This window comes from Mustela erminea, chromosome 1 (genome assembly GCF_009829155.1).
Source record: "Mustela erminea isolate mMusErm1 chromosome 1, mMusErm1.Pri, whole genome shotgun sequence".
NCBI classification, from domain to species: domain Eukaryota; kingdom Metazoa; phylum Chordata; class Mammalia; order Carnivora; family Mustelidae; genus Mustela; species Mustela erminea.
In genome coordinates this window covers 3,306,914-3,328,302 of record NC_045614.1, presented here as the reverse complement: position 1 = coordinate 3,328,302, position 21,389 = coordinate 3,306,914, and the positions used below count along the sequence as shown (strand labels likewise).

The 21,389-nt window shown below is 61.6% G+C and overlaps 1 protein-coding gene and 2 non-coding genes across 11 annotated transcripts in view; 2 read left to right on the top strand and 1 right to left on the bottom strand.

Annotated features, from left to right (window-relative positions):
- Positions 1-510: 510 nt before the first annotated feature.
- Positions 511-583, top strand: TRNAV-CAC. Its single transcript has one exon. It is a non-coding gene; the product is annotated as a tRNA-Val (tRNA).
- Positions 584-784: 201 nt separating this feature from the next.
- On the bottom strand, positions 785-856 carry TRNAG-UCC. The gene has a single exon. It is a non-coding gene; the product is annotated as a tRNA-Gly (tRNA).
- A 235-nt stretch (positions 857-1,091) lies between these two features.
- DPP9 (dipeptidyl peptidase 9) overlaps positions 1,092-21,389 on the top strand; it is a 39,156-nt gene continuing 18,858 nt past the window's right edge. For 2 of the 9 annotated variants that reach the window (XM_032306927.1, XM_032306963.1), the window contains exons 1-11: positions 1,092-1,276; positions 2,240-2,292; positions 4,499-4,589; positions 8,293-8,546; positions 12,686-12,798; positions 14,000-14,173; positions 14,255-14,423; positions 15,176-15,289; positions 17,940-18,068; positions 19,102-19,163; positions 20,844-20,944. In XM_032306927.1, the coding sequence (XP_032162818.1) occupies positions 4,534-4,589; positions 8,293-8,546; positions 12,686-12,798; positions 14,000-14,173; positions 14,255-14,423; positions 15,176-15,289; positions 17,940-18,068; positions 19,102-19,163; positions 20,844-20,944 (1,172 nt within the window). In that variant the 5' untranslated portion in view covers positions 1,092-1,276; positions 2,240-2,292; positions 4,499-4,533. Of the gene's footprint in view, positions 1,277-1,980; positions 2,000-2,239; positions 2,293-2,960; positions 2,983-4,498; positions 4,590-5,956; positions 6,259-8,292; positions 8,547-12,685; positions 12,799-13,999; positions 14,174-14,254; positions 14,424-15,175; positions 15,290-17,939; positions 18,069-19,101; positions 19,164-20,843; positions 20,945-21,389 lie in introns of those variants that run through there. The other 7 variants (XM_032306960.1, XM_032306956.1, XM_032306951.1 and 4 more) reach the window with 5 other exon arrangements.

Genomic DNA, 21,389 nt, shown 5'->3' with positions numbered 1-21,389 from the left:
ACGTTCTTGCACTTGCCTCGGACCCCGTTAGGACTTCTCGGCAAGGCACTGCCAAAACCTGTCTCGAGTTCTAGTTTTGATATATTGTTCCTTACGGAATTATGCGGCCACTCATAGGGTATCTTGGTATCGTGCATTCAAATATCATTTACCTTGATTCTTGAGGTTTTTTTGGCTGAAGCTGAAGCCACTGCCTCGCTCCCCGCACTCTAATCCCGGTCTTAGGGTGGAGGGCTGGGGGCAGATTATTCAGCAACGTGACCCTAAATTCTTGCCTTTATCGTCGGTCCTCCTCCTAGCTTAAAAACAAACAAACAACAACAAAAAACAAAAAACCCAAAAAGCAGAGCTGGTCGGAGATGCTGACAAGCCAGCGCTGCGTTCTGCGCGGCGCTCCCTGGGACAGACCCAGCGCGCACCGCCCCAGCCGGAGAGCCCGGGGCTGGAGAAGAGCCGGAATCCTCGAAACCGCGAGCTCTATGAAAGCCCCCGGGGCCCTTCCTCTTGCCGGTTTCCGTAGTGTAGCGGTTATCACGTTCGCCTCACACGCGAAAGGTCCCCGGTTCGATCCCGGGCGGGAACACACTTGCGTTTTCGCTCGCTGTAGCATCGTAAAGTGGCACCGATTATTCCTGACCCGTGGTTTTTAGATTTCTCCCGTCGTTTTAAAAGTGACTTCAGGGTAATTGGAAAAGAAAAAAAAAGAAAAGCTCCAATTGGGCGCTTTTAGTAACAAAATTTAAATAAGTTATGGTAAAAGTAAAAAAAACCCAACCCTTTTGCTTGCGTTGGCCGGGAATCGAACCCGGGTCAACTGCTTGGAAGGCAGCTATGCTAACCACTATACCACCAACGCTCCGGCGGGCTCTGTCGTTTCCAGACGCTATTAGTAGAAGTATTATGGGTCTGGCTGGATGATACCACGTTGCATGGGGGTGTCCCTCTTCAGCGTCCCTCCCCGCGCCGGAAGATGCCGCCCCAGGGAAATTCCAAGCCTCTGGCCGCCAGAGCCGAACAGGCGCATCCCCCCCTAGCGCCCTGGGCCCCTTGGTACCGCCCGGGCGCGGGCCAATTGTAGGCCGCCGCCTGGGCAGCTCAACTTCCGGGTCAAAGGGGCCCGAGCCGCCGGCTCCCCCGTGTCCGCCGCTGCTGCTGTCCCCCGCGCCCGCCACTTCCGGGGCCGCAGTCCCGGGCATGGAGCCTCTAGTGTGAGGCCCCTCCGGCCCCGGGACGCCCTGCCCAGCCCGGCCGCCACTCCGCGCCGGCCCCGAGCCCGGTGAGCAGCGCACGCGCGCCCGTCCGGCCTCGGCCGCGACCCCGAACCCGCCATCGACCGGCCCCACCTCAGCCCTGACGGTGGACCCGCCATTGACCCGCCTCTCGGGTGCCCTCCGCCCCGGCTTCCCCGCACCCCGGCCCTGCCGCGGACCCGACTCCCCGTTCTAACAGCCCCCGCCTCGGTTTCCCCTCAGCGCGGGGCCCTCGTCAGCCCTTCTTCCCCTCCCGCCTGCTGCGGTGGCCGGGCCACCTCTCCGTCCCTCCCCGACCCAGCCTCCCCGCTCGTCGGGTCGCTGCCCAAGCCACCGGCCGCGGTCCCTTCCGGGCGTGGCCGCCCCCGCCGCGCTCTCCTTGCCCGCGGGTTCTGGAGGTCCCCTCCCCAAGCAAACACACGTTCCCCGTAAGGGAGCGGAGGCCGCCTCCTGGACCTGCTTCCTGCCCGCCCCGCCGCACCCCGCCCCAGCGCGTGGCCTCCCCCAGCCCACACCCCGACAGGGGCCAGCCAGCCCCTTCTCTCAGCCTCCCTCCCGGCCGGGTCCCGCCGCCCCCCGTCTTCCCACGCAGCTTTAGACCAGCCTTGACACTTCCCCATCCTTGCTGCAGCGGAACCCTCAGAAGGGCCCCGTTCCCTGTTCCCCCGCCCGCCCCGCCGTGAGGGAGTCACTTGTCTCGGTGGCAAGAACCAACGCGCTTTCCAGGAGCTGGGACTGAAGCCCTGGAGGTGTGCACTGCGGTGTAGTCCCTGGCTGATTCCCGGGAAAATTGGGCCAGGTGGGAGGTCTTTTCTCCCGAGGGCAGCTCGGGCCCGCAGACAGCACTGCCGGGTCCCGAGGCATCTCTAGAACCTGTTCAGGTAGAGAGGATTGGGCCGCCGGTCAGGACTCCCGCCTGCAGGGAGAGCGAGTTGATAGCCCGCCCCTCCATTAACCTGCTGCATTAATGACCCGTTGGTTCCGTCCAGGTCTGAGTCCCACGCCTGCAGCTGAAATGGAGGCTTTCTGGACCCTCTAGAAGGTCAGTTGTGCTGGGGTGGGGTGACCGTGATGGCGGGTATGTGGGCTGGTGGGATTCATTTTCGTGCTCCAGGATACAGAAGGCTGCAGGAAGTGGTTTTCTACAACCCTGAGGTCATTGCCCTCCTAGGCGGTTGGCTGGGACCCAGGCCAGTGGCTGTGGTTTTTGTGGGCCCTTGCTGGAGACTTTTCTTTCCATCCAGCATCTCCCTGCAGCGGCTACCCAGGAAGAACCCCCTGGAAGATTGTGGGAGAATCGGGGGGAATGCTGATGGCAGCCAGATCGGGTGGAGGTGTGGCTCTGTCCCCCCCCCACACCTAACCCAGGGCGTGCTGCCGGGATCTTGGCTCTAAAAGGGGCTTTGGTCCAATTCTTCCCTTGTTGGGATTTTCAGCGACCTGTTTCGTTGACGGGATTAGCTGACATCTAGATTCTGCCACATCTAGGATTTTATTTGAGCACCTAATTCTGACAGTGGCCCTTGGCGTAGGTAATGTCTTCAGTAGCTGGGGAAATTGAGACACAATTTTACCGAGAGGTTAAACTTCACCTAAATTAACTGAAAGGTTAAGCAGCATCTCAAGGTCACAGAGACCAGAAGTTGTAGAGCCAGGCTTTGAACCCCAATCTCTGACAACAGCGACCCCTCTTTTCGCCACAGGACTGCGAGTGAGACCAGTGCTGCTTAAGGTGACATTTGGCTTCATCTGTCCCCTCCAGCCTCTGTCCCGGGGCCATGTGCTGCTTTCTTCTTGAAGCATCAGGGCACCTGCCTACCGGGGGGCCTGGCTCCTCCTCGAGAAGGGGCTTGGTTGCTGACCAAACCAGGGCTCCCTTTGACTTCAGACAGCATTCGGGGAAGGACAGGGTCTCGATAATTTGGCCAAAAATGCTTCGTGTGTGCCAGGCATGGTGCTGGGCTCAGAGAAGTAGAGGAGACAGGACCGACGTAGGCCTGCTCCCCACACCCCCCAGCCCCGGAGCTGACATCCCGGTGAAGAGTGCTCACTCTGCTGGAGCCGGGGTTCAGCCTCAGCACCCACAGCCATCTTTGCAGTGGGGAGTGGAGGCAAGTGTCCTGTATGCCCTGTGATGCTTACCCTCCCTGGCCAACGAGCTGGTACCGTGCCTCCTGGTCGTGACGCCTGGAAATGGCTCCTGGGAGTAGAACTGGCCCTGTTTGTGACCCACTGGGTTAGGGGAATCAGTTGACCCCCGAGAGACTCTGTATTCCGTAATCATTTGACTTACTGAGGTCCTAGGGTGTTGCACCATTGAGATCCGTGAACTAAGTGGGAGGGAGCGAGGAGGTGGCCCACAGGTGCCGCGGTCGTAACATCTGACCCATCAGAGACTTATTCGAGTGCCTGGTGACGGCCTGAGGATCTTACTCAACTTTTCCCCCAAATAAAGAATGCAGAGTTCTCCTCCTTGGCACACTGAGGACCAGGTGTTGTGTACCAGGTGTTGTGTGTGTTGGGTTAGCGACTTCATTTATTTTTTTTTAAAGATTTTATTTGACAGAGATTACAAGTGGGGAGAGAGAGGAAGCAGGCTCTGCTGAGCAGAGAGCCGATGCGGGGCTCGATCCCGGGACCCTGGGATCATGATCTGAGACGAAGGCAGAGGCTTAACCCACTGAGCCACCCAGGCGCCCTGTGGGTTAGCGACTTTAGATCGGGTACCAGGAAAGACCTCGGAAGGGGCGAGACTGAGGCGTGGAGGAGAGGAGGGGCAGGTCGTCGGGAAAGCAGGGGAGGGCACCGCAGGCAGCAGGACTGGCAAGAACGAAGGCTCTAAGGTGAGAAAGGGTCCGAGTACGTAGGGGAGAGCGAGGCCAGCATGGCTGGAGATTGTGGTCAAGGGCAAAGGAAGGAGCTGAGGTCGGGAAGGCCGTCAGAGAGTGGCCACAGTGGGGAACGAGGGATGATTCGGTTTCTGGTGAGCACCAAGGATAACGTCCCTGGCGTCATTTGAAACTAGCCTCTTCTCAGGGACTTCTGGCCTTGGGAGGACTGCACCTGCGTGGCAGAAAAGATGCTGGTTTCTGGCAAATGCCAGGCGCCTTCTCGAATTTCTGAGCAGGGCCTTATCAGGATGCCCTTGGCATTGGGTGTCCCCAGAGAAATGGGCAGAGGAGGAGGGCCGAGAGTGTGCATTCCCAGACTGCCTGGAGTTACCGCCCTGGGGGTCTCTCTTCCCGTAGGCTCCCCCACCCTCCTGAGGTCAGCCGCGTGGTTGATGCGGAAGGTTAAGAAGCTCCGCCTGGACCACGAGAACACACAAGGTTGGAGAAGGTAAGGGGTGTGGCCTCGGAAGCCCTGATCTTTGAGCACGTTTCAGAGGTTCCCAAATTTCTGACGATGTCATAGGTCTGGGAGGATACCCATCATGCCCTGCCGCCCCCTTCCTTTCTGCGTGTCCCCAAGCCTCTGGCTGTTTTGCTTGAGGAGGCCATGTGGGCTGCTGTAGGGTTTCTCAGCCGGTCACTGCTGTCACAGGGCCCAAGTCATTCTCTGTAGGAGGTGGAGCAGCACCCCTGGCCTCGACCCCCTCGACGTTAGCACCCCAGACATTGCCTGATGCCCCCTCGGGCGGGATCAGCCCCAGCTGAGAACCAGTGGCCTGGTGGTTAGGATGTGGGTTTTGGGTCCAACAGCCGTGGGGTCCCTTCTGCTTCCTTGTGGGGGTGACGTTGGGCAGGTCATTTGACCTGAGCCTACTTTGCAGCCTCCCAAATGCGGCATGACCCCTGAGCTCAGTCGTCAAGGTTGTAGTCGGAAGTAATTATAGTTGGACCCGTGAGGCTCGGGCACTTGGTGAATCCCGTGCCTGTGGCCTTGCGTGAGAGGAAGACCATAGCAAGTCCCTGTGGAGCGGGCCTGCCTCACCGTCGGTTTCTGCCCCTCTTGGATTCATTTCCTTTTAGCAAATACAAGCCATGAGGCAGGAAGGGAATTTGAGAGGTTCTGGAAGACAGGGGTGATGCTGAGTACAGCGATTCGTTCCCCAGACGCAGGCTCCCAGTGTCCGGTGGGTAGTAGACACGTCAGGAGGTCAGTTAGCATTGGAGACCCGAGTCCCCATTGTCGAGTGCAGCAGGTCCCCGGTGGGTACAGGCCGGGCTGCACGCGGAGTCTGTACGGCTGGTTGTGACTGTGGAGGGCCGACGTGGTACCTGGGGCAACCCTGGTAGGGCAGAGGATGGCCTGCTGTTTCCGGGGAACCCCCACCTGCGGGGGCTCAGCGCGTGTCCCTAGGGCTGCTCGGGCATTTCCTCCCGAGCTAGGTCGCCCGCCTTCCTTCCTGTCGCATCACTCTGCGGTCAGCTGAATGCTCCCAGCACAGAGTGCGCAGTTCCTTCTTGCTTTCCGACTGCTTCCCTGGTCTCAGGCCCCGCCTGGGTCTCCGGTGGCTGCCCTGGGGCCGTGCTGGGGTGGGGTGGGGGGTGCGGTCCTGGCTCTTGGAGTGCCCACTTACGGCTGATAGGTCTCTGAACTCCCCTGGGGCCTTGACCATCCCGCACCAGAGCTCCCGGGCTGTGTGCTGGTGTCCCGCTGACCCGCAGAAGGAAGCGAGGTCGACCGGCCCGAGTGGCTTGGAATCCACTTTCGTTTCCCCAGCTGTGTAAACTCTTGAGTGGAGAAGCCCGGCACAGGCTGGCCTAGGAAGGGCCGCATTTACTTAACCTCTTCCTCGTCCCCCGCCTCCTCGGCAGTCTCTCTCTGCTGCTGGGGAGGAGGGAGGTCAGTGGAGGACCCGGGCGTAGCACCAAGCCTTGGCCTGTCTGGGAGCTCAGGCTGCCTGGCCGCAGCTAGAAGATTCCTAGAAGTTTCTCCCGATGTTTCATTTCATTTCTCATCTCCTGGATCATATTCTTGCTCCCTGGGCTCTCTGCAGTGATCGGAGGCAAGATCTTTTTTTTTTATTATTGCTCTTTGCTATGGAGATTAGCCCTGTGATTGTGTGAGTGCCCCTGCCAGGCCCTTAGCTTGTGGGGTCCCCTGTGGGAGCCCTGGAGGTCGTGATCTGTTTTTCTGCTGTGAGCAAGGCTTGGATTGTGGCAGCAGTTTCGGGGGTGGGGTGGGGGGCCGGGCCGGTGAGAGGAGTCCCCTGGCCCTGTTTTCCGGGCTTGCTGCCAATAGCGCTTGGGGCCGTGTGGGTTCTGGAGTGCTCAGCCCGTCCTGGCCTCTGCCTAGCACTCCCCGTGCCCAGCACCGCCCTAGCACCAAATTTGACCGTCGGGGAGTCTCCTGTCTTCCCTGGCTCTCCTTATTTGACCCGAGGGCCCTGAAAGCTCCTATGACCTGTGATCTGTGTCTTCAAAGCCACTGTAGGAAGTACTGGACTGAATGTGCTTTTTCGTGGCTTGGGGGCAAGAAGGCCCGGCTTGCTCTGCTGCTCCCACCCCAGCCCTGGCCGGGTCACGGAGGATGGAGCGAGGGAGGCGTTTCCGGCTCTTCTCTGATACAGGGTCGGCCTGGAAAGGGGACTCTGAAGATCGGCCCACAGAGGCCATGCTTTGAAGTGTCTCTCTCCTGCTCCCTCTCGTGGTAGCAGACAGGGGTCTTTCTCCTGTGATGGTGACTTTGGGCTGGGGTTGGTGGGGGGCGGTGGCGGACTCTTCCTGGCAGGGGGCGAGGCCTTCTGGGAACTGGCGGGCACCCGTGTGAAGGGGGACACAGCTCTGCCTGGGGCCTCTCTAAAAGCCCTTGACTTGTGCTGTCCCTGCCCGGGGTCTGGAAGTAGCAACTCCCACTTCCGGCCAGGGAACCCCAAACTCTGACCGCCAAGCAAAGCTGCTAATCCTGGAACACGAGGAGACCCAGCATCCAGCAAGGCTTTCGACCATTCTGTGGCCGTGGAGGAAAGGGAGGCTGCCCTGCTCACTTTGGCCTCACTGGAGACCCAGCTCTTCCAGAACCGGGTCACCGGCTGTGTTTAGATTTCCCTAAGACAAATATTTGCCTGGCCAGGCCAGTCCGGTCAAGAAATGTGCTCAGCAGCAAGGGTGGGAGAAGGGAGCGAGGGCGCCTCGGCCCCAGCCGCTCGGGGAGCTGGAGGAGAGAGGCCAGGACGTCCACGCCCTCACCTGGGTTCGCATATTCCCTGCTCACAGCCGCCTGTTGCCCTGAGCCCCTCCGGCGGGGCACGAGAGTTTGCCGTGCCGGACCCCCAGTGGGATGGCGCGGGTGACAAGCTTTACCGGTCAATTCTTTATGCTCAGTCCTCTGCACGTGAGTGTTTCCCAGCAGGCTTAATGCAAGAGAGTCCTTCCACGGCCCTCTGTGGAATGCCTGCTGGGAGTCAGGCCCTCGTGCGGACTTTGGGGACACTCCTGCGAATGGGACAAGAGATCAACAACCAACCATGACAAATGCCCTGAGGGCAGGGGTAACAGTTGGGGTGCGATGTGTGAAAGACGATTGGAGAGACCAGCTTTGGCACAGGTGGTTCTCAGAGGTTTCTGAGGACCCAAGAGATGTTTACCCTGGGATCTGATTAGAAGTTAGTCAAGCAAAGAGAGGAGAAAAGTGTTTTGCGCAGAAGTGGCACATGAAAAGGCCCTGGGGGTAGGAAGGGATCTGCCCTGTTTGCGGCACAGAGGCAAGGCTGTTTTTGGCCGGAGGACTGATAAAGGGGGTTGAGGTTTGAGAGGCTGGCAGGGGCCAGAGGGCAGAGAGCCTTGAAGCCTATGACAAGGACTGGTTTTTACCCCAGGGGTCGTGGTAAAACTAAGGAAGAACTTTAAGTGATGAGATCAGATTTGCATTGAATGTTTGGGTCTCAAAATCAGAGGTGACCGTGGCTTGGATCTTAGAAGCGTTTGTGGTCGCTGGAAAGAGACAGTAATTTGGGACATATTTAGGGGGGCTGGGCAAGGGGTACACGGGGGGGGGGCTTGTCTTGGGCGGCGGCCAGGAGTGTCTGACGAGGGGCCAGCTTGTAATCGAAACTTGTGCATCACCCTCTTCCCACCCTGTCCCCTCCTGCTTCTAGCTTCTCGCTGAACTCCGAGGGGACAGAGAGGATGGCCACCGGGGCACCGGTGTCCGAGCGGGGTGACACGGTCGAGATGGACGACCCGGCATCCCGCTTCCAGGTGCAGAAGCACTCGTGGGACGGGCTCCGGAGCATCATCCACGGCAGCCGCAAGAACTCGGGCCTCATCGTCAACAAGGCCCCGCATGACTTCCAGTTCGTGCAGAAGACAGACGAGTCGAGCCCGCACTCCCACCGCCTCTACTACCTAGGTAAGCTCTCCGATTACGGTGACGATCGCTGCAGCGCGCCCGCGGGGCCAGGTGTGAGCGGAGCGGAGCGGGGGCCGGCCCGGTTGCAGCAGCGCTGTGGTTAGGCCTTGCATGTGGCTCTGAGCCCCTGAGGTTGTCTCCGGTTCCAGCCGGCTGGGCCGGGCCAGTGAACGACTCCTAGCGGTGGGGTCACCAGTAAGTCCAGTGTGCACTCGCCATGGGCTGGGGTGCTAAGAGGGGCCCTGAGGCTCAAAGAAGGGTGCCGTGGTTGTGTACTGTGCGTGCCGCGAGCTAATAACAGAGGGTGGCTGGCCACGGGGTTGCCACCCTGCCCTATATACTGGCACAAGCACACAGACTGCTAGTGACATCCTCGTTGGGCGTGTGCCCTGGCCGCTGACACCCTTGTCGGGTGTGTGCCCCGGCTGCGGCCCTTCGCACGCTGCCTGTGATCATTGGCAGGTTTGTGTTCCCTGCCGGCTGGGTAAGAGCTTCAGGGCATCAGGGAGGCCTCGCGCCAGCCTGGTTCCCGGCAGGGTTTGGGTGAGGGGTGGCACGCGGTCATGAATGCAGGCTGTCCTCCGCCCGGGGCCGACCCCGGCCGGGGGCGCCAGTAGTGACCGCCGTGGGTGCTGCCCGGCTCTCTCCTTCCCAGAGTGGATGCAGCCCCTCTTCGTAGGGAGGCATGTGGAGGCCACATGGTGGCCCGGCGGGCACGGAGTTTGGAAAGGAGGGATCTAGAACAGGGCTCAGTGTGTGGTGGCTCTCTGGGCGTTGTGTGGCCCCCAGAGTCGAAGACGCGCGTGTTACAGGAAAGGGCTTGCCCACTCTGGCCTGGGAGCCGCCGATGGAGCAGGCTTCCCACGTTGTTACCTGAGGGGGCGTGGCTCCCGGGGTCACACACGGCCAGGTCTCGTGGGCTGCAGTGGCTGCTGCTTCTGTGCTGGAGACCGGGAGCCCAAAATCAGTTTGTCGGGGCCCAAATCAAGGCGTGTGGAAGGCCACACTGTGCTCCCTGCAGGGGCTGGGGGACAATCGGTTCCTTGCCTCCTCTGAGCTCTGGAGGCTCCCGTGCTCCTTGGCCCGTGGCTGCACTGCTGTTCTTGGCCGCTGGGCTCTGAAACCCCCCCAGCTCCCTTCTGGGGACTCGTGACCCCATATCAGGCCCAACTGGGTCGTCCAGGCCGCTCTCCCCAGCTCGGACCCTCTGCTTCATCCCGTCTGCGGGGTCCCTCTCGCCGCAGGACGTAACGTACTCACAGGCTCTGGCGACGAGGACCGGAGACTTGGGGGCCGTTGTCGAGCCACCGCAGAGCTGCTGAAAGGGACAGAAGCCCTCTGAGCCCGTTTGAGCCACCGGGGGCACCTCATAGGAAGGACACGGCGGGTGCCAGAGAGCCCCCACCCCGGGCCTTGTGTCCTGGCCCCGAGAACCTTGGAGCCGCGTGGGGCCCGGGCATCTGCTCGGCACGTGCTCCTCTCCACGCACGCTCCTTGCTGCCCGCTTGCCTCCTGCTGGGCTGCAGCCGCCAGCAGAGACGGATGAGCTCCTTCCGAACGTCGGCGGGGGGAACTGATGGGTTCAGCGTAGAGCACACTGTCTGCAGTCCGTGGTTGGGGGGTGTTGGGGTGAGTGGGTCCCTGCAGACTGCGGGAGGCCTGCCACACTGGGTGTGGGCAGCTCGAGATGGCTGTGGGCTTGGCTGAGACCCCAGAACCTTCCTAGGACATCTCGGAGCCATCCTGCCTCTTTCAGGTGACATTGGTCACCCGTCCGTGTCCCTCAGTGCCTTCAGGGTGCCCTGAGACGCGCAGCCTGCCCCCTGTGCTGCCCCTGGCAGCCCCTGCCTTCTCAGCAGGCACCGGCTCGCCGTTCTGCGTGGAGCCAGCCGGCCCGGGCTCTGGGAAGGCTCTCCCAGACGTGCGCGATGAAGTCCAGCGCTAAGGACGTCAACAGGACTTCTGTCGCCAGGAAGATGGGATGGTGGTGGCTCCCCTGCTCCATGTGGGTCAGCCCGTCCCCCTGCACATGGTGTCTCGTGTAGGACAGAGGACTCAGGGACAGCTCGGGGAGTCCCTGAGAAGGAAGAGAGGCCTCTCGTGTCCTTGTGACCTAGAGGAGAGCCCGGGCGCAGCGTGAGTCACGTGTCCATCAGGCTGGTTCCCGAGGCCACAGTGCACGGTGACGGAAATGGTGCTTGTGTGGCCCCGGGCCACCTGCCACCCCGGTGGATGTTGGGGGCCGGGACCCTGTCGGGCAGGGCCAGCAGAAGTCAGACCCGAGCTTTGTGCACCCAGTGTCACCGATACGACACACGGAATTCGCTCGCATGTGCCATTTGGTGCCATCACTTACTCAGCCGCTGGACAGAGGCGGCGGCTCCGATGTCCTTGGCAAGGCTGCACTGTTGACTTCCTGTTTGGACAGCTCTGGCTCTCCCTGAGAGCCCCGGGGGCAGGGGGTGTCCAGAGCTCCTGCTGCCGGTTGCTGACTGCCAGCTGCTGCCTCCCTGGCTTGTACCCCGCTCCGGGACCACTCTCTCATGAGGTCTGAGTCATGGGGCCGAAAGCTCACTCTTTTAAAAGCGGACCACTCAGTGGTTTCTCATACGTCACCACTGCCTAATTCCAGAACATTCCATCACCCCAGAAAGAGACTCAGGACCCATGAGGCATCGCTCCCCTCTGCCTGCCTCTCTCCTGCAACCATGAGTACACGTCCTGTCTCCCCAGAGTTGCCTGTTCTGGGCAATGCACACAAACGGGGTCACGCAGCACGTGATTCTCGTCCCCACGAGTCGTGCGAACTGGAGAGGGAAGGACGCCTTGTGGGTGGCCTGGATGGGTGGGTCACGCACCTGCGTCTCCAGCTGGGGATGGGGGAAGGGGACCATCCGGTGCCCGGGCCCCTCGACGGGGGACTGTAAGCATCGCCCCCCCACACGTCTGCGTAACCTCTGCATCTTCCCTGAATCGGTTTCCAAAGGAAGTTGTATTGATCTTGTATTTTCCCTTCAATACGTTCTTTCTCCGATTCTACTTCACGTGCCAGTTGTGTCAGGAGTGGGGACGCCACGCGGCTTGTCGCGGAGGAGCTGCCCGTCGAGCTCACTGTCATGGGAGCCGATGTCATCAGTCCGGCTCTGGCCCTGGGGGCACCGAGCCTGAGGCCTCCCTGGCCCCCAGTTGCGAGCGCGAGCGCGAGAGCGTGGGCGAGGTGGCGGTCCTGAAGTGAGGCTGGCCTCACGTGGCCTTCCTCCCGGAGAGGCTCGGGACCTGCTCCCTCAGTCTGCTGTTGGCCGTGAACGACAGCCCTCCGTCCTCTGTCATCTCCTCCAGTCAGCAACGCTGCCAGCTTTTATTTGCCACTAGGGATACGACAGCACCTGTGTCAACAAGACACACCCGAGAGAGGGAGGACCTCGAGACGCGGCCATTTACTGGCAAAGTAGGCCCAGGCCTCTCCCGAGTGACGCATCTCGGGCGGGCCCCGTGTGACGGCGCCGTTCCCCGCTCGCCGCATTCGTGTAGAATCTTTGCTAGGCAACTCCTGTCCTTGTGTCCGAGGTCGGGTCAGCTCCGTGGGTGGTGTCTGGGGACATCTGTGGTTTTCCCCACCGAGGTGCTCCCGACGAGGTGTGGGTGGGGCTGGAGGGGCTGCTCGGTGCCCCCCGGAGAGCGCCCTGCCCCGCGGCCCTGGAGAGAGGCGCTGGTCAGACGCCCGTTTCCCAGCTCCCCGGTGCGCACGTGCTGTCCCTCTAACCTGCGCCGGCTCTCGGCCCCTGCAAAAGCCTTTCACGGAGGAGGACACCCAAGACCACAGCCTCGCCCTCGAGAGCTGGTGTCCCCGGGCCTTGCTTCCGTTCTCTTGCACACTGCTGCCTCAGTAACTCTGCACTGGGTCCTCGCACAGACGTCTCTGTCACTATCGCGCAGAAAACCGTCACTGTCACGAACATACTCGCACCCGGGGTCGGAAGGTCCACGGGGAGGGCTGTGCCGCCGGGACGCGCCAGAGGAGGTTGAAGCAGAACCAGCCGGGCCCAGCCATGGGGAACCAGGGCCCTGGCCCAAGACCCTCTTCTTGTCCTGGGCAAGGTCCCCCATTCTGGTTTTTCTCCCCCCACCCCCTCCCTAAGGGATGCCTTATGGGAGCCGCGAGAACTCGCTCCTCTACTCAGAGATACCCAGGAAGGTCCGGAAAGAGGCCCTGCTGCTCCTGTCCTGGAAGCAGATGCTGGATCACTTCCAGGTGAGCCGCCCTGGGCCCCGCCGGTCATTTCCACGGGCCTTGTGGGGGACAGTCTGCCTGGCAGTGGGGAGGGGGGCTGCCCGATGACCGGGGCAGACTCCTCCCGGCACTCCGCAGGCCCAGAGTGGGTGCTCCCATAAGAGCTCTTACCAGAAGCATCTCTTCCTTTTCGAGGCCTCACCAGACTGAGGTCCTTTAACTGAGCTAATAATTAACATCATCCACAGTTGGCTGGCTTGGGGGGCTAGAGAGATGGCTGGGGAGTGCCGCGGCCCGCTTTGTGTCCGGGAAGGTTGACTTCTTTCTGGTTGGGAAAGCAGCGCAGCGGCCCGGGGTGGGGGGCGGGCAGAGGCGCAGTCTGGGTTTCCCTGCTGGGGGGCGGGCGGAGGCGCAGTCTGGGTTTCCCTGCTGGGGGGCGGGCAGAGGCGCAGTCTGGGTTTCCCTGCTGGGGGGCGGGCAGAGGCGCAGTCTGGGTTTCCCTGCTGGGGGGCGGGCGGAGGCGCAGTCTGGGTTTCCCTGTGCCCATATGGCGGCTCTTACTCCTGCTGTCCCTGGTCCGCCCCAGGCTGACCAAGCACAGGCTGCGTTGTGCTCTGGCTTCTGCTTTTCAGAGACGCGTTTCTGGGTGTCAGCGTTCCTCACGCCTCCCCATCGTGTTCAGAATTCTCAGGGAGGCTGCTTGGTGTCCGCAGTAGTCTATCTCCCTAGGCCTCCCAGGTTTAGGCATATGGGCGGGCCAGTGGTCCTGGATTTGCCTGGCTCCCCGCATGCAGAGAGCAGGAACGGGTGCCGGTGGGTGGGCTCACCGCAAGTTCTGGTGGACAGGATGGTGATGTGGGCAGGAGGGAGTGCGTCTGCGGGCTTGGCACTGGGGACCAGGAAACAGTACCCCTTGGGTGGCCCTCCATGCCGGTGGGTGGGGAGAGCTCTGTCTGTCTTGGAGAGGCTCTGGGGACAGACATGGGCGGAGGAATCCTAGAGATGGGACCAAAGAGGAGGAAGTCTCCAGTGCGCCCAGAAATCAGTCTGCCTCGTCACCCCACACCTGCTGCATGCCCTTGTGGCCTCCGGGTTTGGGCCCTCTCTGGCGTGAACCACAGGCAGATAGGCAGACTCCTCCCAGGAATGTCCAGGCCGGAGGATCTGCGGCCAGGATGCTGGGGTCCCTGGCTGACGCAGCGCTGTCCCTGTGTGTCCCCAGGCCACGCCCCACCACGGGGTCTACTCTCGGGAGGAGGAGCTCCTTCGGGAGCGGAAGCGCCTGGGGGTCTTTGGCATCACTTCCTACGACTTCCACGGCGAGAGCGGCCTCTTCCTCTTCCAGGCCAGCAACAGCCTCTTCCACTGCCGGGACGGGGGCAAGAACGGGTTCATGGTGAGCCCTGGCCGCTGGCCGCGGGCGGGTCGGGGGCTGGGCGACCTCCTGTTCCCCTGAGCCAGGCCTCTGTGTCCCCAGGTGTCCCCCATGAAGCCCCTGGAAATCAAGACCCAATGCACCGGGCCCCGGATGGACCCCAAGATCTGCCCTGCCGACCCCGCCTTCTTCTCCTTCATCAACAGCAATGACCTGTGGGTGGCCAACATCGAGACAGGCGAGGAGCGGCGGCTGACCTTCTGCCACAGAGGTGAGGCCAGGACAGGGGGCGCGCTCTGGGCCAGGGTTGGGGAGGTGGTGGGGACTCAGAGCACCCGTGTGGATGCCCGTCATGGCCACTGGCACAGCTCCTAGAGCGGCCCCCGTTCCCACCCATCATCCCCGTGCCCCAAGCAGCATGGACCCTGCCGGCCCAGTTCGCCCTCCTGTGTGGTCCTGCTGCAGCCCGCTCTGGCCCCACGGGAAGCCCACCTGCTTGGCTTGTGGCTTCCTCTGCAGCAGTCAGTGCCAGTGGCCTGTGGCCCCGACCAGGCGCTTGTTCTGCCTCTCTGCTCATGTGGGTCCTCCGGCCTCCTCCCTCCCGTTTGACACTGCCCGGTCCGGCTCAGACCTCACGTGCTCCCTGGATTTCCCCCTCACCCCCTGCTCCCCAGGAGTGACCGCATCCTCCAGCACACATGTGTGGGGCTCTGCGCTGGCTGTGGCCTCCAGTCACGTGGCCCCCATCCTGCCCCCACAGCCCCAGCGCCCTCTCTCTAAACCGAAGCTGCTCAGCCCAGGCAGCTTGGACACCGGTTACGTCCAGAGACAACGTTAGCTGTCCCAGCTGGTTGAGGATGCTTCTGGAATGGAGCGGATGGGGGCTGGGGATGTAGGTCAGCCCCTCAGTGCGCCTGACGCCCTCACCTGTAGGATGTTCCAGCCCCAGACGTCCACAGTGCTTGGGGGCAAAGGCCTGCTCTGCCCTATGTTCTTACCCCATGTGGCTCCCTCCCCGTGCAGGCTCGCCAAGCGTCCTCGATGACCCCAGGTCTGCAGGCGTGGCCACCTTTGTCATCCAGGAAGAATTCGACCGGTTCACTGGCTATTGGTGGTGCCCTGCGGCCTCCTGGGAGGGTAGGCACCTACTTCCCTGTCTGCCTGCTTGTCTGTTCTCTGCTCTTGTCACCTAGAACAAACCTTAGCTGCTTTCCTAGCAGTGTTAGCGTCCTAGGCCATTTGCACTACTCCGATTGGACCCCACGGCCCCAAGTGGCTCATCACCTTGGGATAGGATTTGACATTTGAATTCGGGGGGCAGTGCAGTCTGCACACGGGGGACAAGCATGATGGTAACTGTCCCTGGGGCATGGATGGGTCACTGTAGGTTTAAATTAGTTCTACATGGACAGACCCTTCGGTTGTTTCTAGGTTTTGGTTTTTCTTTTGCTTTGTGTTCTGAACAGCGCCACAATGAACATCTTGATATATCTCTCCTGACCTTCTGGGAGGTTCTCAGTGGTTCTTAACCAGGCATAGTTCTCCCAGGAGACGCTGGGTGGCGTCTGGGGACGTTTGTCATTGTCCTGCCTGGGGGCTGCGGGTTTCGAGTAGAGAGGGGCCGGGGCTGCTGCTCAGCGTCCTACAGTGGCCAGGTCAGCCGTGCCCACCGAGACTGATCTGGCCCCCGATGTCAGCTACGCCGAGGATCCCAGATCCTGCCAGTGAGAGAGGTCCGGCAGTGAGAGAGCTAAGCCCAGGCTGCATGCGGCCTCAGTCTTGATGGGTTTTGCCAGCAGCTTCTGGAGGAAGCCAGATCCCGGGTCCTAGTGTCTGTCTTTCTCTGTCCACGCACTGTGGGGCTGTCTCGCTACTGGTATTCAGTCAAGCAAGACCCGTCTTCTGAGGGTGGGGGACCTGTTTCTGGGATGTGTGCCAGTAGCGTCAGACCCGGGTGTGCTGCTGATTGACTTCTCCGTGGCCTTGGAGCCTCAGGGAGGTTCAGCGGGGCGCGCGGCCGTGATAGCCCTGTCCGCCACACTCTGCTGCCCTGGGTTCAGCTCACCTCATCCTTACGCTGACTGAAAAGGAAGACTTCACAGTCCTAAGCGTCAGTAGAAGCAAGACACTGAATCCCGTGCTGGAAAGCAGCCACCACCATGCAAATTGAAGTCGGCTCCCAGGAAAAGGAGGGGTCGCTGGCGTCAGAGAGGCACCAGAGGTGTGCTGAGACCGCAGAGAGCCGGGCGGGCTCGCAGCTATTGGGGCCAACGCCATGCCCTCTCCTTCTGCCCGGCCCGCGGTCGTCACACGCCTCTGTGGCCCGTGCCTCTGGAACAAGGGCCCTGCGCTTGGTCATTCAGCCTGACTCCCTGCGGGCCGGAAGCCGGGTACTGCTTTCTCCTGGGCAGTGAGACAAGGGCGCTTGCTGAGAGCAGGCTCTCTCCCTCGCACTCCTGTCACCAGGGCCGTCCAGGCCACTGTGGCGTGGTAAGCAGTGTCCCTGGCCTCTACCTGACATGTCACTCGAGTTCAGCGTTCTGCGACAACCATGCAGGACAGCTCCTAGCTGAGATCCACTGGCCTCGAAGGTCTCACAGGTCCCCTCACTGCTCTGCTGGCGGAGCCTAAGAACGTTTTTGAGGGAGCCCCCCAAATGCTACAGCATCAGCACCCCCCCGGCGTGTCCCTCTGCCAGACCCCACAGCCACGGTGACCCCCGTTCTCTCTTACATGGAGGAACAGGGCTTTTCTTAGGCCACGGCAGCACAAGAGTGCCTGAGTGTGAGGGCCAGGAATCCTCCCTGCGGAGCAGACAAAGAAGTCTGGGACGCTGGCTTTGAGCTGCTGTTCCCAAACCACGCGGCCTCAGGCCAGCCCTGCAGCCCCTCTGGGGCTCCACTGGGTGGGGCCGGGCCGCTGGTTCTGGAGGCGTCGCTGGCCCATCTGTTGGGAGTCGTAGGTGAGGGTACCGGAAACGGTAGACAGGGACCCTTTGCCAAAGCCACGAAAGGAATGGCCACGGGCCCCCTCCCCGTGATGTCCGCACCCAGGCCCGCATTCCAGTCTGAGCTGTCACCATCCGGTGATTCATGCGCTTCTTGTCATGGTTTTTATCCTAAGCCTTCTGGAGCTGTGCCCCACGTGCTGCCCTGCGTGGGCTGCCGGAGCAAAGCCCCACAGCCGGGCTAGCTCAGCAACAGCCTTTACTGTCCCGGTCCTGGAGGCAGGGGCTGGGGGTCAGGGCGTGGGCAGGGCCGGCTTCTCCCGAGGCCGCCCTGCTTGGCGAGCACACGGCGTCTTCTCCCTGCGTCCCTACATGCTGGTCCCTTTGCGTGCGTGACTGTGGCCTCATCCCTTGTTACGATGTCACCAGTCCTCTTGGTTCGGGGCCATCCTGACGACCTCATCTTAACTTGGTCGCCTCTCTAAAGCCCTGTCCCCCAGTCCAGCCCCATTCTGAGGTTCTGGGGGCTCCCAGTGCAGGACTTCAGTGCGGACGTGGTTCAGCCTTTAAGACCCCTGTAGGGCCACCTGCCACGCCACTGTGTGCTGGTACCGGCTCCCTTGTCATCCCCTTTGTCAGGGTCCGGAAACGGGCTCCTGGAGGAGACGTGACGAGTTATGGTCTAGTAAGCCAGGGACCCAGGGTCCTAGACCTAAAACTCATGGTCTCGGTCTGGGCCCTGCCGTGGTGAAGCTGAGTGGCCCAAAGGTGGAGGAGTAGCGCGGGGGGCGGCAGCCACGGTGCGGGGCACCCCCGGCAGCCTCTGCTACCCCTTCCCAGGTTCAGACGGCGGCAAGACGCTCCGGATCCTGTACGAGGAGGTTGATGAGTCCGAGGTGGAGATCATCCATGTCCCTTCACCCGCGCTAGAAGAAAGGAAGACAGACTCCTACCGGTACCCCAGGACAGGTGAGGGCTGCGGCGGCGGTCTGAGCCTCGCAAAGGAGGCGTGTGGGACCAGGGCCACGATAGATGGTACCTGCTCTTTGCCTCGGTGCTCAGGAGACTGGGGAGTGGGGGGGGTGGTGCAGGCCCTGTCCAAGGTCGTGTCAGACCCTTGTCACATCGTGAGAACACAGACTCGAGTCTGCCCCGTTTCTCAAGAGGACAAAAGTCCCGATTTCTCCAGCAAACAGCCTACCCCTTCAACATTCTTTGAATTCTTTAAAAATACGTAGTGATTTGCACACAGCACACACACGGGGCCAGGTTCAGGTTGGTTTTGACCTCCCCGGAAGCATGCGGCAAGCACTTGTTACGTGTCGTGCCCAATAGAGCCTTCCAGTGGCGTCTGCAACCCCTGCCGTAAGTGGGAGTCAGCAGCTTCCCGCGCCCCCTCCCACCACGGGGCCGACGGGAGAGCGGACACTCAGATGCCCCCGGCCAGGTGCTGGGGCCATGCAGGCCAGACTTGGGACTGGCCGCAGAAACAGCTGGAGCCTGGCCCCAGCGCACCTCTGGAAAGTGCCGTTCGGTCATCCCAACCTGTCAGTCACCTGCCTCCCGACCGCTCGTGGGGGACAGGCCACATCACTGCGTCATTGATGGTTCTGTTGCGATTGTGTCCTGTCTCGGCCACCAACTGGCAAGCTCTCCGAGGCAGGGAGGTGCACTCCTATGTCCCTGTCTCCGCACGACCCGCCTTCCCCACCCCTGCACAGGCTCATGTTCTTAAGTGGGAAAGACAGTTGTCACAGTGCTGTCGGGAACAAGGTCCAGGTCCAAAGTCAGAGGGGACTGCCTGAGGGACTTTGTGCCTGGACGAGAGGGGTGACTCACACACCCACATAGGGACCTTTGGACACCCAGTCCCCTCTACCTCTCCCTTCCACGTGGGCTTTGTGGCCTTGCTGGGGCCCCGCCCTGCACCTCCTCGCCAGATACCTGCTTTGAGCCCTCGCGGGCGACGCCTGGCGGGCTCACCTCCCTCTCATTTCTGTAGGCAGCAAGAATCCCAAGATCGCCTTGAAGCTGGCCGAGCTTCAGACTGATGGCCGGGGCAAGGTGAGAGTGGACAGGGTGCCCAGGAGAAGCTTCTGGGTCGAGGAGAGGAGGGGTTGGGGGAGGTGTTGGACATGGGTGGACAGTTGGGCGGCATCAGCAAGGCCACCACCCCCTTTCCAAGGGCAGGTACTCTCCGTGGCCAACTGAACCCGACAAGGCACTGCCTGAGCCTCCGTCTCAGGAGCGGTGAGCCCGGCCTCCCCCGTCTCCACTCGAGGCGGCCGTGCTGATGAGCTTCTTTGAGCGGAAGGTCCCGTGAGGGTTTCCAGAACAGAGAGCTCCGTTGGGTGGTCATCTGGGGGACTCGAGCTCTGACCCGGGCCACTCCCCTACCCACCCCCCAGCGTTTGGGCAGATCCTCACGTAGAACTCGATGGGACCTGTCAGTGCTCCGTGCGCTTCTTTCTGTCACCTGGGGTCGGGACAAGTGTTTGCATCACCCAGGGAGCACTTGGTCAGGACCCCACAGTCTGGAGGGCGGGAGAGGCCATGACTGTGAAGGATGCGGGGCCTGGAAAGGGAAACATCCCCACGCTGGTGTTTAGGCACGTAGACAAGCTGAGGACACTCTTGAACACTTTTGTCAGAATGACTTCTGTTTGTTTTTTTTAAAGATTTTATTTATTTATTTGACAGAGATCACAAGTAGGCAGAGAGGCAGGGAGAGAGAGAGGGGGAAGCAGGATTCCCACTGAGCAGAAAGCCTGAAGCGGGGCTCGATCCCAGGACCCTGGGATCGTGACCTGAGCTGATGGCAGCCACTTAACCTACTGAGCCACCCAGGCGCCCTGTCAGAATGACTTCTCGTGTGAGGTTTCAGAACAAACTGGAAGCTACCCTTATTTTCATGATTTGGTTTTGGAATGATGCGGCCCTAACCCAACCCTTCCTCTGAACATTATGGCAGATGGGACACACACCTGACACCAGCTGGCTTGGTGGAACCTCTCCCAGCTCTTGCAGGGGTGCCTGGCCCCGCAAGCGAGCTGGGTCCTGAGGTGGGCGTGGTTGGTGCCCCCTGGGGACCAGGCGCTGGGAAGGTGCAGGGGCAGGGGCCACGCCGAGGCCCTGCCTGCCTTTCTCCCCTAGGCCGTCTGGAGGCCATGTCCCTCATCCCCACCCCGAGCCCCCAGGAAGCTGCAACATCTGCAGGTCCCTGTCACCCAGGGCTGCCCGGCTCTGCGGTCACAGTCCAGACCAGAGCCCCTTTGGTTCCAGCCCACCGGCTGTGGTTAACCGAGTACCGCGTCCTGGGGGCTTAACAAAAGTGCATGGTCTCCCAGCTCTGGAGGCTGAAAGTCTGATAGGGTGATGTGGGCAGGGCTGGCTCCTCCTGAGGCGATGAGGGAGAGGCTGTTCCCAGCCTCCCTCCTTGCCGTGTAGACGGCCGCCTTCTCCCTGCGGGAGCCATCGCTGCCTGTGCCGCCCGGAGCCCATACCTCCCACTTAAAACAGAGACCACCCCTTTTTTGGGATTGGGGCCACCCTATTCCGGTACCACTTAGACCGATGACCGTGGCAACCACCCTCTTTCGGAAGCCGGCCCCATTCGGAGGTGCCAGGAGTCAGGACTCCAGCACAGGGGTTCGGGGGACACCGTGTCCGCTCTGGAAGCGCCCGCGTCCATCTGGGCAGCGTGTGGGCAGGTCAGAGTGTGACCCGACTCTGCTTGCCCTTTAGATCGTGGCCACGCAGGAGAAGGAGCTGGTGCAGCCGTTCAGCACGCTCTTCCCCAGGGTGGAGTACATCGCCAGGGCCGGGTGGACCCGGGACGGCAAGTAGTGAGTGTCGCCAGCAGGGCACAGAGGGCTCTCCCTGCCGCCACGTGGTGACTGTCCTGCCATGGCGAGGACACGCCTCTCTAAACAGGGCCGCAGACCGCTGCCCGCGGCCCCATCTGCCACGTGCCTGGTTTTCGGCGCATGAGTCGAGAACAGCTTTCCTGCTTCTGAATGAACGGGGTTAAAAAAAAATCCGAAGGCAGAGAGCATTTCATCGCACACGAAGGGGATACGCACGGCACGTTTCAGTGCCCATAAATCAGGTTTTCTGGGCACGTGGCCACACTCCTTTGTGTACGGATCGTCTGCTGCGGCTTTCACGCTCGGTCGGCGGGGCTGGCCGGTGCCCGAGGAAGCGCGTGGCCCAGCGGAGCCGTCCGCCCGGTGGCCCTTTGCCAGACAGAGCGCGCTCCTCCGGCCGCACGTGCGGCTCAGAGCCTGGACG